Genomic DNA, 25,144 nt, shown 5'->3' with positions numbered 1-25,144 from the left:
CTCAGCTATAGTTAAGCAGATCTCTAGGTGCTGTTCGCAGGTGCTGCTCCAGAAGGCATGACAGGATGATAAAGTACAGCCGGTTGTTCTTCAACGCGGACTACAACGACTACAAGGACGGCATCCCCTGGGCTGTCGTCATGGCAGGCGGGTGCGTCCTAAACTAGATTAGATAGCTCACGCTTCAATTGACATTGAAGCAACCAAGCAACTACAAGCAATAAACGTTGGCTTAACGGGAGTTCCAGCTCCCAAATCGTGAGCACGTCACAAAGCCAGCAACGATAGTTTTTTTTTTAAAGTCTAAAAGGCTAATAACAAGTATTGTAGCGGTACCGTTACCGTGATGGCGTGATCGAAACAAGTGATGAAGAACGGCTTCGTGAAATGGATGGACGCCTATGCACGAGTACTGTGTTGGTTTCTGTGTGTAGATTGAATAGTGCATATCATGGATATCGCCGGGTATTAACCCACCTGAAGTGCCTGTGCCGTATCTGATTGAGTCACCGAAACCCACACCAAGGCTATAGTATGCAATAGAAATATCGTGAGATCTCGGTCGGGTTTCCTATCAGTTCTATCTGGGATCGTACTAAAGATTGCAGCCAAGCCCAGTCGGTGAAGAAAGGTGCGACGTCGATGGTCGCCACCACTGCCATGAACTGGTTTAAGTAGTGGCTCATACTCATTGTCTCCAATAGTCAGTGTCATTTTTCTCGGTGCCGGTTGGTCGGCATCAAACTTTAAGCAAGGGAAATTGTAGAATGAGGCTCATGCCAAACGGCAAATGCTATTTATGTGGTGCACATCAGAGCGTCATATTTGGAAACAGAGCGCCACAAAAGATGACGTGGTGGTGCTACTGAATAACAGTAAGGACTATTATAGTGCTCACATAATTTAAAAGAGCAGTTTTGTTGAGATAATTATTTGCTAGCTGTTTATAAGTGTGTCGTACAAGGTTAATTTGTTGTGGGGTCGAGTGTTATTAATAGAGCATCAATACCGCCCTCACCCGTTAAAATAGCCGAAACGGGCTCCGTACTTCCTCAACTGTACATTGTAGTTACTTAGTAGATGCGCTAGTCCCTTCTCCTTTCCAGTTTACGAGGTGTGTGTCGGATTTTGGTTTGTGGAGGCATATCCACTTGTGTCAAGATCGCAGTTGCTTGTTGCAATGCATTTGGGGCGTTCATCTTTTGACCTTCATGAGCCGTTGTATATACAAGTACATGTACGTATTAATACATTACGTGTGCATAAATCTTAATAAGTTATTATACAATTACATGTCCTGTCCGAGAAACAGAAAAAAAATACACACTAATGCAAAAAAGTACATAAAGTGCCTGTATGCACATAAAATATATGAATTGCGGACAAGCGATTGGGAAGAACACACATCATTGTTTCTTGATGGAGATGGTAACCTGACTCGCATACAGAGGAAGCTGAATTGCGGACATTGTATTTTAGCCAATCTCATGGGCGTTTGACAGGGTTTTTATCCTATCGCAGATGCGCACATCGCAATTCCCCCGAGTCAGCGTTGACGAGGATATCTGGCGCCTTCGTGGTGGAGCTCCCAGGGCGACCGACAGGTACGGCTTGCCTCAATCACGGTCTGCTATGACGCTGCAGTGGACTATAGTACGCGATTTTCTGGACGCCGCTACCGCAGAAGCTGCGCTAGCAGGGTTTAAGCAGTACAAGAAGGGAACCAGTCATACCGTCCCCTGCACGATATGTACTGTGGCAACCCCCCACGAAATGCGCTACCAACGTTTGAGCTGCTCATCCTCAAAATGCGAAACTAGCGGTCAACAGGCAAACTGTCAGTGGCGTGGGCGTGTCATGGAGTGCGACAATACACGGAAGCTCACCATTAACGAGTGTGGGGAACACAACAGCCTCGAGAATGATACCAAGAGAAACAAGTTGACAGAAGCGCATAAGACTTACATCAGAGAGATGGCTGCGCAAGGACTGCGACCAGGTCGTATTCGAAACGCGATGCCTCGAAATTTTACAGTTCGTATGGATGATCTGCCAGAGTTGAAGGTCGTGCAAAATTTCTCGAACTACTTTCGCAAGACCAAAATGATGAACAATGGTTTTGTGGACGAGCTCACTGAGTACATACGTGGGTTGGAGTTTAAAGGAACTGAGGAGAATAGCGCATCTTTCACTATTAGTTGTCAAAAGGATGATGCTGGCCATATCGAAGTTGGAACAGGATCTGACGAAAAACCTTTCGTGGTTGGTGTGACTTCAAAAAGGCTTCTATCCAGGTTGGATCGCCCGGTGGATTCATTTGTTTTTCACGTGGATGCTACATTTAAGGTGGCTCAAGTGGAATACCTTGTGGAATGTCAGATCAATGTCGTTCATTTCACCTAGTGGCGTTGTTCGTAACTTCTCAACGTTTGGAACCCCAATACACGGACATGCTAAATGCACTACTCGACGCAGCTGCCCATGGAATTACTTCTTTAAGCTCGTGTGTTGCATACATCTTCTTCACGCATTGAAAGTCTCTGGCGCTGCTGAACCGGTTGGAAAAGCTACATTGGTCTACCGAGGCACGTCTAAGAAACGGCAACGGGAAACTCAAGCAACTGAACCCCATGTACCTGTGGAAAGACCTCGCACTAACGGTTTTGCTCTTGATATGGAGTAGAAGTGTTGTTTGGCCTTGCTCACAGTGATAAGGACTGATAGTGCCGTGAAAGGTGCTCTACCCAACGCTTCGTACGTCAGAGTAACCTCTCAATACACGGGTTTTCTTTTTAAAGCTTCTCAGATTACAGGTTGAAGTAAAATGGTTCGGTGCTGCATCCCCTGTCAAACCAAGCCGCCGAGCTTAGCGCCAGAACATGGAAACGATTTATTTGCAATAAAGGTTGCTTTCGGCGCTACTCATGGTCAATTCGTGCTTCCATCCTACATTATTGGCACCTACGACATTGCAACACGGTGGTCTTGAGCCCGGATACACGGCGTTTTGTCCTAGCCACGGCAGTTGGCAGCACCACACACGCAGTCGAACCACGGGTCCACGTAGTCGACAGTCACCTCTTCTCCCTCTTCAATCGTGCGCTTGGCCACCACCACCACGGCCACGTTTTCGCGGTTGCGTAGCTCCACAAAGCGGCACGGTGCGTCGCACGAGTTCCCTTGCACACCGTCAGCTCCAAATCCTTGCACGCGTACAGACTGTTTAAGCAATTTCCTTCGCGGCTGCAGTTGGCAGCCGTGCAGTAGTAACTGGTGTCGGCATTAAGACAATCGTCTCTGAAGCAGTCATAAGCGCACTTGCACTTATCTGTAGGACCCGTGTCTGGAAATTTAATCTTCTCTGGGTTTCGAGACACACTCACCTTGTCCACACCCATTGGCCAGAGGTCATCGCCGTCGTCGTCAATAACGATTACCTCGGGTTTACGAGGAGCTGCTTCATGACAAAGCACAGCATTGCGCCGCGCAGACAGCGCCTCACGAACTCCTGGCAGCCGCAGAAAGCTATTCATGTACATCGCCTTCATTTTGCCGACATTGTACACTTTGGTGGAGGTGCGGACGGGCTTTTTGTGACCCTTGTAGCGCTGCTTTCGCGAGCTTGTCTTCCAGGGATTGTTCTTCATGCGTTTCTTCTTGTCCTCCCGCTCCTTGTACGTCTGGACACCCTTGGCCGTCGCAGTAGCCTCCGCTGCAAGCTCCTTCTTCACAGTCGCGTCCATGCCTACCTCGCGACCCTGTTATTGGCTGCATCCCGCAGCCTTGTGCCCTGCCGTCTTCCCCATGATGCTTCCTCTCCTCGACTGCCGCGAATTTTCAAATGGGCCCTTTAACCTAGCATATGTCATTGCCGTAGGCTCAGACTCAGAACCACCCACACCAGCCCCTATCATCACTGCGCGGATGTGCCACAGCGGACAAACTCCATTTTGTCCGTAATTCAGACTTGGCTGTCCATTTTTTATATTTTCTCGTCCTGTCTTAACCCCCCTGTTACCAACGTCATAAGTTATGACATAGTCCAAATTGTACGTCGTAACTTACGACATAGTGTTTTCTTCATATTGGAGTTGGCTCGGAAACGGCGACCTGATACTGAAATCAAATCAAATTTGGGGCCCATCGGATATAAGGCTGGAGAGGTTTTTGCTGCACACACAAAGACAGTACGAGGAAAAGGGTTCAAGTGGACCTTTCCAACTGTCATCATTTGATGAGTGGCCAGAAGTCTTCGGGCACTCTCAGCCATTCGAGATTTTGCCGGCTGAGACGTAAGCAAAATGCCGGTCTCTGTGAGCGCAAGGACCAAAGCTGAGGCTCAAGCGTCGGTGTCAGCGCCCGCCCTGGATCCGCGCCTGGTAGACTTCGGCCACCTGTGGCGCCAGCTCAAGGCCGCGGGGTGGCGGTCGAAGCCTCCCACCGGACTGTCAAACGATTGGGCGTACGTCAGGCCGTCCAGCGAGGTTCCTGCAGAAGGCGAGATTGTGTTCTACGGTATGTTGTGCTATTGCAGTATTACTATGCGTCATTTCTAACTTGGTTTGTGGTAGGTGAGAGAGCGGTGGTGGAGCACGCGATCACAACCGGACTGATTCAGGATGAAGAGGACAACAGCAGTGGCGAGGAGAGTGGAGATAACGGTGAGGGCAAGAGCGGTGGGGGCGGTGAAGCTGAGAGCGGTGGCGGCGGTGAAGCTGGGAGCGGTGGGGGCGACAGCGGTGATGGAGATATGGTGCGAGCGTCGCAGATTGATTGCAATGTGGCCCTCTCGGCCAACACAGTCGACGCGCTGTTCGGAAGTGACAGCGAGGACGATGGCACACCTGCGTTGACGCAGAACGCGGTTGGGAGAGCTTTTGGGCTATCCCCGCTACGTGCTGACGCGGTGCATGACTCAGACCAGAGTGTCGTGATCGGAGCTTTCCAGCGGCTGCTCTCGGAGACGGAGCCCGACCTAGACTCTGAGGACGACACGGTGGAGGAGCCGAGAGACGCCAGCGAGGGTGACGACACTGGAGGACCAGTTGTACCACGCGATCCAGCTGATGTAAACTTGATGAAGGCTGGAGATCTTAGAGAGGAGTACGAGAGTCTGAGTTCAGGCTCCGACTACGGCCAGTTTTCTGACGACGACGACGTGGAGCCTGTCCGTCCTGATCCAGACGAGGACGAGATATCGGACGACGAGGAGTCGCCCTACATGGATGCCGCTTTCATTGAGGCCCTGGGTGGCACCTTGTCCATCGAGCAGATGGACCAGGAAGCGCTGCGAAACTTTGCCTGGAGCGCGCCTTCGACAGTTTTTGCGGACGATGTGTCCTGCTTTCGCGGATTGGTGCAGGAGACCGCCCATCCAACACCAGAACTTTGCTCGAAGAAAGAATCACCTCTTGAATTGATGTTTTATTTCCTACCGAAGCGCCTGTGGATGCGGATCACCAAAGAGACGAACCGGATGAAAAGGCAGACGGTGGACCATCGAGCGCGTTATGAACGATCGCGGACGTCCAGAACGGAGAACATGCGTACACTTCGTGAACTTCGACGCCGTATTCGTCGGGAGAACGACTACTCACCGCGCGAGATCTTGTGCGTTATTGGGCTTCTCGTGGCTCATATGTTGAGCCCCACCCGACGCTTTTCGCAGCACTGGGCAATGACCGACGATGGTGCTTTAAGTGCAGGTGCGTTCGGCAAGTACATGAGCCGGAACCGCTGCACGTCGATCCTGCGCGATCTACACTTCGCGAACAATGACAGCCCGAACCGTCAAGACAAGCTGTGGAAGATCCGTGACGTTGTTGATGTACTGCAGGAACGGTTCCTGAGCGCGTGGAAGCCGCCGAACATCATCTCGTTTGACGAAGGTGTCTTGCCGGCGACATCCAGACGCAACACGACCAGGATGTTCATGCCAGACAAGCCTCACCGCTACGGGACCAAGATGTTTATGACATGCGACTCGTTGACTGCGTACTGCCACCGGTAAGCGACGAATGTTTTTTTGGATGATTTGCTAGGTCGTAAGCTATGACTTTATGATTTTGACCGTGCTCTCAATGTCGTATCTTTCAGGTTTGAGATCTATGTCGGAAAACGCCAAGCCAGCGAGTCTGCTGCGCAGGCATTTGACCGTAAGACGGGCGCTGCGGCAGTCATCCGCAACCTGAGCACTGTTCTAGCTGGGCATCGTGGCTTCCGGGTTGTGGTCATCGACCGCTTCTATTCGTCCGTAGCCCTCGCCATCCAGCTTCTCTCTATGTCAATCTACGTGATCGGTACGATCATGACGAACCGCCTGGGCTTCAACCGCGACATCGTAGCGGAGCATAAGACGCGACCAAGGCGCATCGAGCGTGGATCCTTCAAGTTCGCAAGATCGACGGCAGTGCCGACCATGGTTTCGTGCCTCTGGTGGGACCGGAAGCCGGTCCACTACCTCGCGACAGGTGTGTCCATGGCAGAGGACAGGATCCAGCGGAACCTGAAGGGGCTCGGGATTTCGATGTTCAAGTGCCCGAAGTTGGTGACCGATTACCAGCGCTGGATGGGAGGAGTCGACGTGCATGATCAGCTCCGCCTCCAGTCCTCCTCCATCCAGCTCTCCTTCAGGTTCCGGAAGTATTATAAGAGTCTTTTCCTCGGACTACTGGACCTGGCGCTCGTCAACGCGTACCTCACGCATAAAGAGGCCAGTCGGCTCGCCGGCGGGACGCCCATGAAGCGATACGAGTGGTTGAGCATGCTGCACAAGCAGCTGCTACAGCTCAAGGACGAAGACTTCATGGCAGCTCCCACTCCGTCGCCAGCAGCACGCAAGCGACGGCGCCCTGCATTCTCCGGGCACACGCTCGTGCAGTTCAACGACTGGGTGACTGTGAGGGGCGGCATCCAGAAGAGGCGTCAGCGGTCGTGCAAGGTGTGCTCGCTGTATCGAGGCGAGCTCAAAAAGTCGTTCCAGACGACCTACTACTGCCCGGACTGCTCCAACGGCGACGCCAAGTTCTACCTGTGTGGCAAGGCGCGCAGAGGTGGCGACAAGACTTGCATCCAAGTGTGGCACGAGGACTTCGCGTGCGGTGACAGGATCCCAGCACACCTTGGCAAGCGAGTCGTGCTGCGCCGCGCTCCCAAAACCGTCGGCGTCCGCAAGAAGACTCGTCGTGAGATTCTCCGCGAAGACAATGAGGGTGCTGACGAGGAGGCCGAACCGTGAATGCGAAGGAACGCCAGACGATGAGGACAACTAATCCCAGCTGGAGGCCCTCCTTAGTTATCCCCCCTGACGATGAGTGTGTTCATTGCTTCATAAATGTGACGTCCTTTACCATATGCTCTGTGTCTGTTCCTCTTTTAGCATGTCAGTCATCGAAAAGCCCTGCTCTATGTGTGCATTCGCTTGCGTCTTCCCGTTTTAATTTTTATGTTCACTCTTACAAAGTCGTAAGTGTCGGTGTCCGTGTCGTTTGGGTCATCCTTACGTCGTATGATATACGACGTAGCGTGTCAAAACCTTTGAGAACGTATACCTCCCATCGTTTTGGATAGGCAAATGGAAGATACAGCACCATACAAACGCGCTGGTAAAAGCTACGCCGTAAGTTATGACGTAAAATTAGTGGTTCACGGGCTCATTTTGCGGTAACAGAGGGGTTAAGGCGAGGGTCGCTTATGATTTGTGGATGAACTTGATGTTGAAGCGTTATCGAAAATATCATTTCAAATTCTTGTGGTGGAATCCGTTCAGATGACTCACACGTCACATTCGATTTGTGGATGAACAACTGTACAGCAACCATGTGAAGTCTTCAACAAGTGGCGGCCGCTCGCCGAGGCTCTATGACAGAGTACATTCTCATACATGTACTGGTGGCTGTATATTCACCAAGTCAGAAGCAAAGTATACACAGTGATGCTAGCTGTTGGCTTGCCCGAGGATGTACACCGTCGAAGAAGAGCAAAAAGGAATTTCTTAAAGAATGGCCTATGGCCAAACATCAACAGTGGTTGTTGAAGAAGGTGATGATTCGTGTGATACTGTACAGAAGTAAACACGCCAGCAATGATGGCGGCGCTTGCATCATTGCTTGCGTGTAAACATTTTGGTGACACCCTTACTACTGTACCGGTACATACGTACTGTACTGTATCATGTGGTGCTGGATGCGGCTCATACCGCACTTCGAAATTTGCCAACGACTGACGTCAAAGGCAGCAAAATGGTCTGTCGTCCAATGTTCTTGGTCGATGCCGGCGAAGCATAGGAACTGATCCCGCTTAAAATGCTCTTCGTCGTCCACAACTACTGCTATTCGCTAGTCGCCTATCTACCAGTACGTTGAAAGTCGCATTTAAAAAAAAATGAATGCCTCAACACTTATTTATTTTCGACCCAGATCTTACTTCGAAGAATCCGGCTTCACTAAGAGCGAAATCGGTATCCTGCTCGCCATCCCATGCATCTGCACTATCATCGGGCCTCCCATGTGGGGGGCAATCGCCGACGCACTGCACCGACACAAACAAGTGCACGTGTTTTGTCATATCTCTTCGGCACTCTTCATCTTTGCCATCCAGTTCAACAATTCGTTCCCACTCATGTGCGTCACAGTCTTCGCAGCTTATTGTCAAATGGTCCCAACGCTGGCGTTGCTGGGCCTCGCAGCGATGAAGCTCACTGGGCGCCGTGGAGGTGACTTCGGTAAGCAGCGCGTGTATGGAGCCTTGGGCTACGGTGTTGGTGGCTACATATCTGGAATGATGGCGTCTGCGGTCGGAATCGAATGGTGCTTCACGATGATGCTCGGTGTGTCTTGCATCTCGTTGTTGCTACTGCTCTGGTATATCCCAGCGGGGTACGGGGATGAAAACGACCAGCCACCACAAAAGGGACTCCTTCGGAGCAGTGTGAAGCACATCCTGCGTCGCCCAGACGTGCTCGTGCTTTTCATCGTGGCTCTCGTGGCAGGTATTAGTGGTGGCTATATCGACTCGTACTTGTTCTTGATGTGCTATATTCTGTCAGACGATGGCGCTACCGTTGTCAGCGTGCTTGTGGCCGTCCAAACATTGTCCGAGATTCCGCTGTTTTTCATGTCCAGTGTCTTGATTGAGCGCTTTAGAACCGCTGGCTGTCTGGTTCTCGTTATCATCGCTTTCTTCATCCGAGATATGGTATACACCTACATGGAGGAACCATGGTACATTGTTCCGGTTGAGATGCTTCACGGTGTTACTTTCGGGCTGCTTGTGGCGGCGTTGACTACCTACGTGTATAAAGCTGCCCCGAAAGGAGCAGCTGGAACGATGATCGGGCTGCTTTCAGCCTTCATGCGTGGGATTGGAGCGGGCACTGCGTCGCTTGTCGGCGGATACATCTACGAAGGGTACGGCGTTCGGACGATTTGTGCTTATGGACTCGTTCCGGCTTCACTTGTTCTAATTGGCATATTCGCATGGCTGGCTCGTCACCAAGAGTCAACAACAGTAGATCTGGAAAAACAACTTGTGGATGAGGTCGATTCCTCTTCTGAGCCGAGTAAGGTTTCGCATGTCCAGTAACTATGGTATCGTTGAGGTGAGTTTAAGGATAATTAGCTTCTTATTAACAAATTACCCCAGTATATTGGACTAGTTTGTTGGATTGAGAAGTTAGATGGACAGAAACAATTTTACTGAAGTATCAAGCTCCAACAGCACTTACTGCAGTTACTGTGCAAGCCCGACTCTCAAAATGCGCTCGGAGCAGTATGTTCTTGTGCTTTTCAATTATTTTAGCAAAATGGGGTTCGTTTGAATGTTAGTGATGGCCTTTGTACACCTTTGTGCACTCAACCTCGTAGAAAACTGCAGTCAAACTCGTAACTTAAAAATTGGCAAATAGGAAAATTACGGTAGGAGCCGCTAATCAGTATTCAATGTTGAAAAAACTGCAATCAACCTCGTACAAGATTTGCGAGACTGGTGGACAATCTCCCTCGGGGAGGCGCGAAGCACATCAAGATGACGCCTGAAGCTAAGGTCCTCCTGGAGGAGTACCTGGATGATAGCTGTACCTACACGCTGGACACTATGAGGACAATGTTGATTCTGGACTGTGGCGTTAAGGTGGACACGTCGACGATTACCCGGCACCTGAAGGGCATACTGTTTATCGTAAACCAAGTGAGGGTCGAGCCCACAACGTGTAATAGCGATAGCAACATTGAGAGACGACGTGTGTTCGCCGTGAAATTAAAGGAGCATCAAGACGCAGGTAGCTTTGGCGCGAGTCGAGCAGAGCCTATCGTTTAGGCGCGAACCAGTCTCGCAAATCTTGTACGAGGTTGATTGCAGTTTTTTCAACATTGAATACTGATTAGCGGCTCCTACCGTAATTTTCCTATTTGCCAATTTTTAAGTTACGAGTTTGACTGCCGTTTTCGACGAGGTTGAGTGCACAAAGGTGTAGTAGTAGTAGTAGCTATTACTTTTGTATAATAAGTTGGTTAGAGTTTCAGTTTAAAATATGGGATCCGAATGCAAAGCGTAGCTACTTCTTTCGAATAAAGCCTCAAATGGCCCGTCATAGGAGTCGAAAAAGACAAAGCTGGAATTAGCTTACATCAGCCGCATACATGTAGTACATGTAAACGAAACCGGAGTACAATTGTAATGACACTCGTAAGGTCAATTTACTATTAAATTGATGAGTTTGACGTTAGATCAATAATATTTACTGTGCTTTGCAAATATTTTGCCATCGAATATATTGTTTGATCCAAAAAGCTTCTGAAGTGGATGTACTCAGTGACGCTGCCTGCCGCTGCGCGCCCTCATATGAAAAGTCAGACGGATGTTTTCTCAGTTTTTTTTCTTCGTGCATTTGAGCATCAGCAAAACTGCACACTTTACCACGGTTCCTTCAAAGATCCGAACGGGTAGTCGCCGGTGCTCAATGTGAGCGTAGCGCATAGAGGGTTGGCCGTCGCCGTCTCGTTGTATACGTCACAGTCGGTCTCCGGTTCAATTGCCACCACGTACTCACAGTCCTCCGCTACCTTCTTGAGTCCGTGACCGATCTGGGGGTAGTACACGCTCGAGTCGTCCGCCGTCAGCGTGAAGTGCACAGTCTGAGTCTGTCCAGGGTCCAACTTGATCTTTGAGAACTTCTTAAGCTGCTTCATCTCCGGCACATTCAGTGAGCGATGTGGTTGAATCAGGAACAACATGACAGTTTCCTTGCCCGCCATTCTACCAGAGTTAGTCACATCCACCGACACTTTCACCTCTTCGCGTGAAGACTGGACACTATTGCGACTCAATCGAACCTCCGAGTACGTGAAGGTCGTGTAGCTTAGACCCGTGCCAAAGTCCCACTGGTTTTCACAGTAGAATGCACCGCCCTCCAAACTGTCCTGGCACATTGACGTCACCGGGGGATTGTACGTCATCTCGACATTCGCCGGTCGCTTTGGGTAGGTGATCGGCATGCGTCCACTTGGGTTCACCTTGCCGTACAGAATTTCTGCCATTGCCTGGCCTCCAAGCTCACAAGGAAGCAGACCATTCACCACTGCGTGCACGGCTTGCGGAATTTCGCCTAACAGACGTGGACGCCCTTCGAACAGCACAACAACCACTTTCGTGCCGGTCGCGGCTAACTCCTTAATGTACTCGACCTGGCCGGCCGGGAGGGCCAGATCTTCGATGTCTCCAGGCTTCTCCGCGTACGGATCTTCACCGATGACGGCGATCGTGTACTCTGCCTTGCTTGCCATTTCCTTAGCCGTTGACAGATCGGACTCCGAGTACGAGCCGTTCTGGTTCAAACCGTTGAAGAATTTGACTCTGTAGTCCCCCACAATCTGCTCGATACCCGATACACCGTGATACCGTGCGTCAGATATTCGTCTTGGTCAGTATAGCCCTGCCAGGAGGTGGTCCACCCGCCACACTGGCGGCCGATATTGTCGGCGCTAAACCCCGTGAGGAAAATCGGTGTGCCCTCAGGAAGTGGAAGGGTGCTGTCGTTGTTCTGTAGCAGCACGATCGACTCACGGGCGAGCTCAAGTGCAGCCGCTACGTCCTCGTTATTGCCAAGCAATGCCACATTCTGCTCGCCTGGCATGGGTGTGTCATACAACCCCATCTTCAGCTTCATCTTCACTACACGCCGAGCAGACGCCTTCAGACGTTGTAGGATTTGCGGGCTCTGGGCCAATAGTGTCTTGGTATCGTTAACAAAGCTGACGTCGACTGGCACCATGCTCATGTCCAGTGTCGTGCGCGTCAATGACAAACGGACGGCCTCGGCGTATTTCGGGCGGTGGAAGTCTTTTTGCTGCTCGATTTCAGCGTAGTCCGACACCATCATGCCGTCGTAGCCCAGGTCGTCACGCAGCAGCGTCTTTTTTTTTTTTTGTGGAACATGGCTGTCACTTAACTACTGGAAGTACCTAACGACACCCTATGACCTTGCCGGCGGCTGTCTCAATCCACCCGCCCTTCCCTATGCCTTACTGGCATAAGGCGACCTGCTCCGCTTACAGTGGAGAGGCCGCGGGCCCCAAGAGGCCCTTATCCGTTTCCCGCTGCAGCCAATGTCCGACGTCATTGGCCGCATGTGTGTATACCACTGCCCACTGCTCGGTGGGACCACCTCCTTGAGTGATGGTCGCTCCTCGGCTACGCCGAGTAATGACCATTGTGATGAAGGAAGTAGTCGTAACAACAGTAAGTTGCAGGGACTGAAAGTCCAGCAGGGGAGAAAACCGAGTGCTGCTGCTTGCTCTTGACGGCGCAAGTTGTCGAGTGTGTAGCAGCACACGGAAAACCCCCGGTAACATATATTGGTAGGATTAGCAGTAGGATGGGGCTGGCGGCTCGCCAGCCAATGGTCCGTCGAAGTCCGGCTTCTGGACGCGAGCATCGCGTCCTGGAGGCACCTGAGCCTCAGGTTTGAGCTGGACGCAGTCCTGGCTCTTCCTCCACACTTCACACTCCCACTTGATCTAGTCGAAGCGCAGCTTCAACATGATCACCTTGTAGAGCTCACCACGATGTCCTTGGCATCTTCTAGCTGCGCTGCAGCACGACGCTTCGTCCTTGGTAGCGCTCTTCCTCCTTCTTGTCCTTCGCATGCATGAACTGGTAGTAGTAGCTTGCATTCACGCATGGCGATGATGTTTGGCTCCCACTGAACGAGCTGAGCCTTGCTGACGGTCGATGCGCAGCACCTTCATCCCATGACGGCAATGTTCGAACTTGTCCTTCGGCAATGGCTTCGTCATCGCGTCGGCGATCATGTCGTCGGTGCCAACATGGCGAATCCGTAGCTGCTCGTCCTCCACGAGGTGGCGCACCAAGTGGAACTTGTTCATAATGTGCTTGTTCTTGCTGTGCTTGCCAGGCTTGGCAGTCAGATAGATGCACGACTTGTTATCGCCGATACTCTCCGGAGTCGCGAACTCCCAGCATAGTTCTTCACAGAGTCCACGTAGCCACTGTAGATCTCTAGTGCCTTCATTCATGGCAATATACTCTGCTTCCGTTGTGCTCTGTGCGTTAATCTCTTGCTTTCTTGATCCGTACGAAACCACGTTATCATTGACGAACGTCACGAACACGCTAACACTCTTTCGGTCATCAGGGTCATTAGCGTAGTCAGCATCGGTGTAACACGTCAGCTTGACGTCGTTCCCAATAACAATGTCCATCACTAAGCCGTGGTCTTGAGTACCACTCAGGTAGCGTAGCACCCTCTTTCCCATAGCGTAGTGTGTGTGGTCGAAGCAGGACAGGTACTTGCTGAGATTACGCACAGCGTGCGCAATGTCCGGCCTTGAGGCTGAGACCAGATATTGTAGTGCACCAACGAGCTCACGGTACGGGGGAGGGGAGTCATCTTTCGCATCTGTGACCACCTCAGCGCGCAGCGCTTCCGGTGTTGCAACCGCGTTGCAACCCTCCATGTGAAATCGCTTTAGCACCTCCGTAATATGTTGCCGCTGGCAAAATACCGCATGTCGACGCTCGCTGTCGATCAGTATCTCCACGCCTAGTAGATACTTGACTGGTCCGAGAGATGTGAGTTCATACTCCTCACTGAGTTGCTTAGCAACCTTAGCGCAAAGGTCACTAGGGCCGAGGAGCAGTAGGTCGTCGACGTACACCGTGAGCAACATGGTGACTTCTCCTCCCACTTTCCTGGCGTAGAGTCCGTAGTCAGAGTCGAGGCGCTCGAGTCCGATCTTCGTCAGGAACTTGTGCAATGTTTTGTTCCAAACGCGAGGCGCTTGCTTTAGCCCATACAAACTCTTCTGTAGCTTGCATACGTAGCGCGTAGAGTCTTCTCCGAAGCCTGGAGGCTGCTCCATGTAGACCTCCTCGTCGAGATCACCGTACAAGAACGCGGTCTTGACGTCGAACTGCAAGATGGCCCATCCGCGTTGCAGCGCGTATACGATCACGCATCTGATCGTCTCAAATCTGATAACAGGTGCGTATGTTTCACTGTAGTCGATGCCCATGCGTTGTAGAAAGCCTCTGATCACTAGTCGAGCTTTATATCGCTTAATCCGGCCCGTAGAGTCTCTCTTGAGCGCGTACACCCACTTGCACGAAATGACACGCTTGCCCTTGGCCTCCGTGCGTCGCACGAGCACCCAAGTTTCGTGCTGCTGCTGTGAGTCCATCTCAACTTGCATCGCTGCTTTCCACTCCTTCCACTTCTTTGACCTTGCCGCATGCTTGTGACTAATGGGGATCTGCACATCCTCGACGTTCTGCTTCGTCACATTCGTCACTACGTAGTCCTTGAGTCGGGCGGATGGTTGTCGCTTCCGCTTCGGTCGCGACGTAGCTGCACTGTCGTCTGGCGACGACTTCTGCGTCGTGCATGGCTCCCAGTTCTCGTCTTCGTGAGCATCACGTCGACTGTCCTTGGCCTTCGAGGCTCCCACTCGATTTGCACATGCTTTCGCCTTATTCTTGCCAATTTGTGTTCTTCCGCTTGGAACCTCCCACTGAAGCTGCTGGCTTCTTAGCGTCCTCGCTTGGTTGTGGGTCATCACTTCGAGTCGCAGACTCGGCTTCAACTTCAACACCTTGGTCATGGCTCTCACCAGCAGTGGCCAGCTTCGCCATCTCCGCTGCTCGCCTTTCTGCAAGCTCTGCAGGAAGCTGCAGGTACGTAGACATTGTCGTCCGGATCGGCACGATCGGAAACTCCGCAGGTAAGTCGTAGTCTTCGTAAGCGTAGGTGTTTGCAAGAAGTTGCTCAATATACACAGTGTTTACCGTGTACTTCTCATGTGCCTTCATATTTCCATCTCTGCACGTCGTCACTGATCCTGTGCGCAGGTTCAGCAGCTTATAGCCCTTGGTCTTCTCGCTGTAGCCAAGTAGTAAGCACATCTGCGTCCTTGGAGTGAGCTTCTCCTTTCTCTGCCGAGAATCATCAGGGATGTGCGCGTGCACCAAGCACCCCCACGTGCGCAGCACGCTGAGGTCTGGCCGCTCTCCGTACAGGGCCTCGTACGGGGACTGCTGGTCCTTCAACACCGGCGTCGGCGTCTTGTTGAGCGTCTCAATTGCATGTAGGAAGGCTTCTCCCCATAATGAAACAGGCATTTGCGTAGCTTGTAACATAGATCTGACCTGCCGCATGGCGGTCTGGTTCGTGCGCTCCACGATAGCGTTCTCCTGTGGGCTGTAGGGATTGGATGAACGCGTGTCGATGCCGAGGTCCTTGCAGAAGGTCTCGAGCTGCATGTTGACGAACTCGCCACCACCATCGGAGAACAGCGTCTTGATGGTCGCCTTCGGGAACTGGTTCTGGATCCAGCGAATCTGCTTCTGAATCAGCTCCGTGGCTTCGTCTTTGTAGGCTAATAGATATCCCCACTTGTATCTCGTAGCTTCGTCGATAATCAATAGAAACTGGTTTGATTTCGATATTGTATCCACTTCAACACTGCATAGGTCGACACAAAGCTTGTGCAAGGGCTTTGCAGAGCGAGACGGCTTGCGCTTGTAGCTCATGCGCTTCGTCTTTGACTCTAAGCATGGAATGCATTCATAGACAGCAAAATTCTTCGACTGCATGTTGATGCCAAAGTTATAGTCTCCTGCCATAGTCTTGATAGTCTCCATGTTAACGTGGACCATGCGGTTGTGCAGCAACGTCATGGGGGTTCTCAGCTTCACTGGCCTTGACGCTCATCACGTTTTTGCTCTGACGTGGCGTCCACATGCGGTACATCCCGCGGATGTACTTGAAGCGCAGCTTCATTGTGTCCTTGACCAGCCACGTAGTCTTCTGATCATGCGAGACGCGCACCTTGAAGTTTCCTTTGAAATGCATGTAGGTCTGCGAGATCAGGTTGTAGGCAGCCGACTTGGCGTAGCTCACGTCATCAAGGAGGCGCTTCCTCGATCTTGCCCCGTGTGCTCGTTCAGCACTTGCATAAGCACTGTGCCTACAGTTGCGCGCTCGGTTGTGCCCGTTGCCGAAAGACTAGTTCTGCAACTGAGTCTTCGTGTAGCTCCGTAAACAAGGTAAGGTCGCTCGAGACGTTGGTCTGCGCGCCGCTATCCAACACCCACTCCACCATGTCCTGGTCCTTGTCCTTGTCCTTGTAGTTGAAGTTGTCACGCACCGCGAGTACATGCTCTTGTCCTTCAGCTTGAGTCGGTGCAGCCGACTTGGCTGTCTTCACAGTAACCACATCGATCATCCTGCGCGGCGGGTTGCTCGAGTTGTTGCTGTTGTTATTGTTGCCACGCTGGCGGCACTCAGGATCGCCACTTCCAATGTCCTTGCTCTCCGCACGTGTTGCACTTCGTCTTCGCCTTTCGCTTGGCGATGTCATCCCTCGCACTGGATGAGCTCTTGCTCTTCTGCCGCTTGTTCCGCCCACGCGGCGATGAGCTGCGGCTGCGACGATTGTTGCGGTTGTTGTTGCCTCGTGCTTGGCTGCTGCTCGAGTTTCGACGTCCTCTTCCGTCGTTGTGTCCGTCGCCACGGCCACCAACAAATGCAACATCTCGCTGGACGGCACGTCCACCTCCACCACGTCCTTGCTGTAGCTCAGTCTCTTGGCGTGAGTGGTCAGCGAGTCGAAGGCGCTCGATCGCTTGCTCCCACGTAATGGACTCATCACGTCCAATACGTACTTCATGCTCGTTTACCACCGCTGGGTACACACCCACTGTATTCGACAATAGGATAGAGACGGCTTCCTGCTCAGGCAGCTGCTTGTTCGCGCGGCGAAGTCTCTGTTGGTAGTCGTCGATGTCACGAATGTAATCGTCAAGTCGTTCGTCACGTTGCAGGCGACGATTCAGCATATCTCGCTTGAGAAACACGCTGTTTACTCCAGGATGGTTATCAAAATGATCTTCCAGTGTTCGCCACAGTAGGATAGGATCAGCACGTTGAATAACACTTGTAAATCGCATCTGTAGCTCTTGACTAAGTCCCATCGTAAGTTCACGTTGAGCAACACGCAGTCGTTGCTTGAAACAGCCGCGCTGTCCTTCGTTACGTTGGTCTGCCATCGTTTCGCGCTCTATGATGGGGTCCAAGAGGTGTGCGACGTCGAGAATGGAGCAAATCTCGACGCGCCACGTCTGGTAGTTGGTATCGGTAAGTCTTGCGTTCAACTGCACGTGTCCGCTCTGGTTCATGCACCGCGTGCATTTGTGGTCTCCAACCATGGGTTCGTCCGTAGCGGAGTCGGTCCCGGCCTCGGTCTGGACTGGCTGCGCTGCAGCCTCGGACGTTCTTGGGTTTCTTGGCGGCTCGCTCTGACGCGTGCTGGCGTCGGCGGTAAGTTCCTCTGTGCTTGGGTTTCCTCGGCGGGGCCCGTACGGCGTTGGCACTCGCTGCGGCTGTGCTCGAGCCGCTGAGAATTCTTGAATGAGCTGCCTTTGTGGGTGTCGGGTACATGCTTCCACTGGAATGTTCTGCACTTGCTGCTGATTTGTCAGTGTAGTCATAACGGTACCGAATTGGGCCAATAGGAGCTCGAGTTGTTGCTCAACTCGGGTTGATGACGCTTGTGACGTCGCATGTGTCTCGTCTGACGTTGTCTCGTCTGCTCTTGCAGGTAACTGCAACTCGTCGGACGCGCGCGAGCTCTGCGTACTCCGGACTGGGCTTCCAGCTCTCCTTCTTGGGCTCATAACCTGAGTGATGGTCGCTCCTCGGCTACGCCGAGTGGTGACCATTGTGATGAAGGAAGTAGTCGTAACAACAGTAAGTTGCAGGGACTGAAAGTCCAGCAGGGGAGAAAACCGAGTGCTGCTGCTTGCTCTTGACGGCGCAAGTTGTCGAGTGTGTAGCAGCACACGGAAAAAACCCGGTAACATATATTGGTAGGATTAGCAGTAGGATGGGGCTGGCGGCTCGCCAGCCAATGGTCCGTCGAAGTCCGGCTTCTGGACGCGAGCATCGCGTCCTGGAGGCACCTGAGCCTCAGGTTTGAGCTGGACGCAGTCCTGGCTCTTCCTCCACACTTCACACTCCTGGCCCTAGCTTGACTTGGACACTACGCCTGTCATCCATGGCCATATTAGCCAAGGCATCAGCCATCCGGTTGTATTCACGATAGTGATGCTGCCATGTAACCACTGTCAACTGGTCTGCGGCCCGTTGACACTGGAAGTACACGCTCTGTAAATGTGCCGCTCTGGGCGGTTTCCTCGTTCTATGCTGCTGCAAGATCAAATGGCTGTCACCGATGACATGAAGGGGAGACCACCCCTCCTGAAGGCATGCCCTGAGACCCATCAGTAATCCCATGGATTCAGCAAGATTGTTGGTCATACGATCAGAACCGTACGCCATACTGCTTACCCAGCATATGGTCGTGCCGGTCCCATCAAGCTTCGTTTTGAGCACCACGGAGCCGCTTCCTCCTGGGCCTGGGTTTCCACGCGAACCCCCGTCAAAGAATAGTAAGTACCGCCAGGGCCCAGTCGTGGTCCTGTTCCGCGACAGCTGCTCGGGAGTCCTAAGGACGTGACGCATTATGTTAGCAGCCCGGTCGTACAGTATCGCTGGCGACTTCTGATGAAGATGGATATGTACTGTGTTATATCCGTGCATTAGTCTGGATCTCAAGGAGGTGGAGTGGTGCTCCTCGGATACATTGTTGAGGGGGTCGAAATGGGCCACCCTCCATCTCCAGACTCCGTGAAGATATAAGGCCACCCCCACTCTCCAGCAACTTTCGGCCACTTCCGTAAGCACCGGGGTAAATTCGTCCAGAGCCGCCGTCGGCAGCTCTGGGTGCAGTTGCATCACAGTCTGCCAGATGCCGGCTGGTAGTTTTGGTAGGATGAGGCTGAAAATAGCAGACACGAGCTTAGACGACGATAACCCCTCCCATCGCCATCGCCGAAGCATAACATTCCGAAGTCGCACTGCTGCTGGGCAGGTCCAGAAGACGTGATACAGGTCAACCCCTCGCTCCCTGACGCAAGCTCGATGAGGGCAACCTGGAAATCCTCTGGTCGGGTCGTACAGTGAGCAAGCGTAGGTCTTAACTTTGTAAAGGAGCTGTTCTCCCCATGGGCCGAGCCCCACAATCCGGCGAAGTCGACGCCATTCCAACTGTGCCAGCCCAGAGCCAGCATGGATGCTGGCCGAATCCCAGCAGCGTTGGCGTCGATCTGCGCTGGAGATGCCCTTGGACCTGGATCGTGCGACAATGGCGGTCCTGTATTGTTGGCGAGACCGCCACCAATGACGTTGGTGCTGGCGAATACATACTAGGCGGCTGATCCAAGGATGCGGGGTTATCCCGGATACTAACACGTCCGGAGCCATGGCTAGGGCCACCTTCCTTGCGAGGTGTCCCCCGCTGTGTATCTGTCCCAAGCTTGTCCAGTTGCCCATTCCTGACGTGACCCATGCCGAAGGCGGGGTAGCAAAATCCAGCTCTACCGTGAACGGATGATCTAGCGGTGCCGCCCGAAAACGCACCTCCGCACTGTGTGCATTTACCCCCAGTATACTGGAAAAATTGGTGATGAGCAGCACCATGTAGTGTTCGAGCTGACTACGTGCGCTGTGCGTCCATCGGGGTGTTGGGGCTGAGAAGCGTGCAGTCCAGCCTCCCTCCGCGAACACCCTTCCAATGGATCATGTCCCGCAGCAGAGTTCCACGTCGAAGGAGAGCTCTGAATTGTCGTCCATCGACTGTGCCGCCACTGCTTCCGTCGTGAAGTCGGAGGTCCGCGACTGTGGCATACGGGAGCCATTCATAACACATTGCACCCACCGTAGCAGCTTCCACTTGGATGGACTGTCGCCAGGTTGTCGAGTTCCGAAGTCTGGTTCCATCGACTCGGAGGTGACGTCCCTCCAGATCCCAGTCGAAGGTCAGCAGCTCGAAGTGACAGGCTAGCTGGTAGAGGGCCCCAACCTGGCTAGGGGATGCAAGCGAGGACTCCTTCCCGCCCGTACGTGCCACCACCAGAGCTCCGGACTGCCACATCGAGTGAAGAATCCGATAAGGCCCGGGAAGCTGGTGTCCGATCTTCGGAGAGAGTACCACTCGTGGCGACATCTGTCCTGCAGTCAGAGCCTTGGCAAGTAAGATATCGCCCACGATGTGGGCCTGCAGTGTTCCATCCAGCGCCCACTTGGTGACCGTCGTTCCGGCCATCGCTAGAAGCTCGGCCCGTAAATTGGGAATCGCCATTCCACCCATTGTCCTGGGCAGAGCTGCCAAGTCCGCGTCCAGCCAGGCCCTCGAGCCTGGGATATCCAGAGCAAAGGTCCCATGCCATACGAAATGTTTAAGCTTCGGCCGATGGTGTTCAGGGAGGGCCATGCATGTTGACCAATGTATGTCAGCTTCGGGATGATCACCGCCGCTGCGATTGCGCTGCGGTGGTCTACCGTAAACGTCTTACATCTGGCCAGGGTCAGTCTTGTTCCCAGCTGCTTGTCTGCTAGCCGCCATATTCGCTCCGGGTCCGGTCTACTTCCCACCTCAATGCCCAGATACCGCCCCGCGTCCGTGACGGGCTGGAGCCGGAGGGAAGAGGGGAGGGCCGTATCGGACGGTAAACCTCGCGGATGTAGAGCGACCACCATCGTCTTTTTGTGGTTTAGCGTCAACCCGGCCGCCGCCCCAAAAGCGTCGGTGATGGTTAATAGCGTTGGGATCAGCCGGGGAGATGCTAGGTATGAAGCCGTGTCATCCGCGTAGCCCGCGACTTTGATCTTAACAGCTCCGCCGGCAGAGCGGAGGTGAATCCCTGTTAATTGCTTGTGTATGTCCAGCTGTTGGTAGAGCGCGTCCAGGGACAGTATGAAGAGCAGCGGAGCCAGAGGACATCCTTGACGTATGCCACTAGTCACTTGGACCCTTCGTGAGAGAAATCCATTGGCCAGGAATCTGGCCGACGTGCCGTCGTGCAGGAGCTCTACCGTGTTAACGAACTGCTCTGGATACCCATGACGTCGTAGCGCTTAATAAGGAAATCTCGCGACAGTGAGTCGTACGCCTTCATGAAGTCTAGGAATAGGACAACGCCCTCCTCTTGATCGGCGTCGGACTCGATATATCTTTGGGCGGCTTCAAATAGGTGCAGAGTCTCATGGATTGTGCGCCCAGGGACGAACCCGTTTTGATTCGGATGAATGCGGTCCACGAGAGTAGGTCGGACACGCTTGGTTAGGATCTTCGCGAAGATCTTGTAGTCCGTGTTAAGGAGAGCAATGGGGCGAAAATTAAGTGCATCTCGGAGATTTGCGCCTTTCTTGTTGCAGTAGATATTGGATTTCAGGAAAGAGTGTGGGAACACTCCTGCGGAGTACCATTTGTTGAGCATCCAGGTGAAGATAGGGATCAATTGCGCTTTGTATTCGCGATACCAGTCGTTCCCCAGATGATCCGGTCCCGTCGCCTTGCCGCTCTTGCATTCATTAAAACCTGCAGCTACTTCCGCTTCCGTGATCTCACTCGTGATCGCGTGCTGATGTATTGTCGGGTCATCCACCTTCTTAATCCATGCCACCACCGCGTCCTGGGAGCCCGGGTCCCGGACCCGTTGTTGAAGTATCGGAACCCATGCATCCGCCAGGGTGTCCGCTTTGGCGTGGACCGCACGCACCGGCCATCCCTCCACAGCATCCAGGCGGCGAACGGTGTTGTCCTGGTACTTGTTAGAGGCTCGCCGGAACATGGCCTTCGTGGACTTCCCTTCCCAAAACGTCGCGTCAGTAAATCTGCGTCGTTGCCGAACCGACGACCTTTCCCGCTGGCAATCTGCTATGGCTCTACGAATGCGCGAGTGCGGCGTGGATCCGACCCCGTCCTCAAGGTCTAAGACATCCAAGCCAGCAGTGATGGCCTCAACCGTTGCAACGCCGTCAGCGTCCTGGGCCAGAAGTCGCGTCTGTTGCGCCTTCAGACGGCGGAGCTTTTGGCGAGTTGTGTTACGCAGACGGTATCTCTGACCTCTTATCACCCTCCGGGTGACTTGGGCAATCTCCATTTTAAGCGCATCCCATCTGTGTGCGACGTCCTTCGCCGAGCCCTCTCCAGTTGAGATCTCAGTCCAGAACTGTTCTAGTAGCACTGTGACGGCGGCCTTAACAGCCGTTTCTGCATACGCCGGGGCCGGGTGAAGACGCCCGGTGCGTTTGATCCGTACGGGGTCCCCTGGAACTTGGAGGTGAAGGAGAGCCCCCTGGTGATCCGCATATGTGAGCGGTGGGAGAACCGCCCAGCCTGCCACCCAGGCTGCCATCGCCGGGTTCAAATACCACCGGTCTAAGCGCGACGAGGCTTCCCCATGCCCCGCAACCGAGTAATGGTATGTGTGGGTGGCCACCTGATGGGCCCGGAGCGCCTCTGGGTCCCAGCACGCCGGTCTCGCCTCCTCCACTGGGTCCAGGAGCCCCCAGTTCGCAAGCAGTTCACGTAGGCCAGCTGAGTCGTGTGTACCTGAGGAGGAGAAATAACTTCGATCTGCCTTCTCGTCTAGGGTGCAGTTTCAGTCCCCCCCCCCCGACAGCAACTAGGGTGTCGATAGGAAGGTCAACCTCGAGTAAAGATCGGAAGAAGCTCTCTCGCTGCGCTGTTGGGTGTGGGGCGTACACATTGAGTAGGAGCAGTTTCTGACCGTGCAGGGTGCCTTGGACCGCCATGAAGTGGGGGCTCCAGTGTTGCTCAAAGGCAGGTATCACGTCCTTGAATGCACCGTACGGGATGACAAGAATGGCTACTCCCCCTTTCGAGTCTTCCGACGGTGCCCAAAACGAATAAGCACATGTGCCTGGTCCCGTACGAAAACCCCACCCGGCAGCATGGTGGCGTTCGTACCGATAGATCTCCTGCGGGTTGACATGGGTCTCCTGTAGCAACTGAATTTCTATACGTCCTTGAGGAAGCGAGCCCCGGAGTGATCTGAACCAAGCATCTCTGTCTGCCGCGCCATTTCCGAAGCCATTCACATTGTGGGACACGAAGCAGCTTGTGTCCAAGTCACGGGCACCAAGATCCCCGGGCCCACTGCTGTTGGAACGATCCATTCTAGCCTTTTCCAACCGTTGACGAGCGCGCACCGTGCGACGCCGATCTGTTCTAAACTGACGCCGGACTGAGGTGGCAACAAGCTCTGGGGGTAGAGTCTGGAAAAAATCTCCCAAGGACCGCTGCCCTGGCCGGGTCGGGGGCCTCTGCCTGCGGTGGGGAAGAGGGGTACTCTGTCGAGTATCATTCACCCTGTCCCTGCAATGCCTCCCTCGAGGCAGTCCCGCCTGATGCCGCACGGGGTTGTCATCAGGCGCTAAGGAGCCTAGGGCTCCTTTATTTACGGCGGGGGAGAGCGGCTGGGCTCACGCTAGCCTCCAGCCGTTCATCCTGCGTCAATCCAGTGGGAAGTTGCGCTACCGCTCCCCAATTACCCCCCGCGATCTCGTCACAGATGATGACAAGCACTGGGTAGGTGGGGACCCATAGTCGTAGGGAGCTGGATGCCACCCTCCCCATTGCGGTGCTCTTCCAATGTCGATGAAGATAAGGCAATACGTGGAGCAGCCGCCAGTTGGATAGAGAGATCCCTTGTGGTCGAGCTCTCGAAAAGGACGCTGGAAGCCAGTGCGCGAGGCGAGCCCACCGGTTATGGTCTGCCATTAACTCCATGCGATCCGTGCCGTCGATCGAATCCCCAGTCTGAAGCCACGCTGAGCAGTATTCCTTCGGTGTGTCCATAAGAGGCGAATCAGCAACTATCCGGCGCAGAAAGTCCCGTTGGGAGCGATACACCTCGAGTCGACCCCAGTACTCGATCACCTTTCGGGGAAGCTGCTTCGCTGCGAGTTCTGGGTATGGTAGGATTGCAAAATGCTCACGAACCACCTCTTCATCACCAACATAATGTGCTATCACATCCGCAAAGGGTGGGACTTGGCCGAGATGATCGGCGATCGCAAAACCTGCGCGGGCACGCTCCCACCATTGCTCGTAGGCACCGTTGTTTGCGTGTTTAGCCGACTGGAGTTTGATGGCTTGGGCCGGCATGAGCCCATCCAAAGTATCCGCCGCAAGCAAGTCCCAGTACCCTTCGTCTGCAAGCCGTCGCCGAGCCGGTGGTCATGTCCTCGGTGGCGCCACCCACTCCGCCACACTGGTTACTTCTGAAGTCCCCGCCGCGTATGGGTCGATTCCAGCAGCCAGGTATACCAGCTGTTCTTCCTCAAACATGATGTCCTCCGTATGTTTCCCATCATAACTGTCTGCATCTAGAATTCTCATTCCTCGCCGAAGATGCACAACGTCCAGTCGCTGTCGCATCGTAAGGCAAGTGAGAAGGATAGTGTTGACTTCATCACAATCGTTTCTGAGGTCGATAGGCTGTTTGTCAAGGGATACTGTGAAGGGGGCTTCATGACAGGAGGGGTCCTGGGTCCGTATGACCTCTACATTTGGTGCTGTCGAGAGACAAGATGAGATCCAATCGAACGGAGCGGTAATTTCCGCTCCGTAGGTCGGATCTCCTTCTGCCTGCCAACGGAGAAAAAACTCCCCGTGCTGGACTCCATAGAAGTGGCGCTCATGATGTTTAAGAAGCATCAAAGACGGTAGCACGTGCAAACGGCCGCACGCCTGTAGGTACT

General features: G+C 53.4%; 2 protein-coding genes across 2 annotated transcripts; one reads left to right on the top strand and one right to left on the bottom strand.

Moving 5' to 3' along the window:
- Nucleotides 1-8,007: 8,007 nt before the first annotated feature.
- PITG_06564 (Major Facilitator Superfamily (MFS)) lies at nucleotides 8,008-10,314 on the top strand (the record flags this gene model as incomplete). Its single annotated transcript, XM_002998611.1, has 4 exons — nucleotides 8,008-8,040; nucleotides 8,449-9,407; nucleotides 9,730-9,768; nucleotides 9,972-10,314. The coding sequence occupies 4 exons, from the start codon at nucleotides 8,008-8,010 to the stop codon at nucleotides 10,312-10,314; spliced, it is 1,374 nt and encodes a 457-aa protein (XP_002998657.1).
- A 596-nt stretch (nucleotides 10,315-10,910) lies between these two features.
- On the bottom strand, nucleotides 10,911-12,268 carry PITG_06563 (glycoside hydrolase, putative; the record flags this gene model as incomplete). The annotated part of the gene is made up of 2 exons (XM_002998610.1): nucleotides 10,911-11,848; nucleotides 11,896-12,268. The coding sequence occupies 2 exons, from the start codon at nucleotides 12,266-12,268 to the stop codon at nucleotides 10,911-10,913; spliced, it is 1,311 nt and encodes a 436-aa protein (XP_002998656.1).
- Nucleotides 12,269-25,144: the final 12,876 nt, after the last annotated feature.

The sequence above is a fragment of the Phytophthora infestans genome, genomic scaffold, assembly GCF_000142945.1.
Source record: "Phytophthora infestans T30-4 supercont1.8 genomic scaffold, whole genome shotgun sequence".
In the NCBI taxonomy this organism is placed as follows: domain Eukaryota; phylum Oomycota; class Peronosporomycetes; order Peronosporales; family Peronosporaceae; genus Phytophthora; species Phytophthora infestans.
The sequence above is the reverse complement of the archived record's forward strand: the minus strand, read 5'-3'. Positions and strand labels throughout refer to the sequence as shown.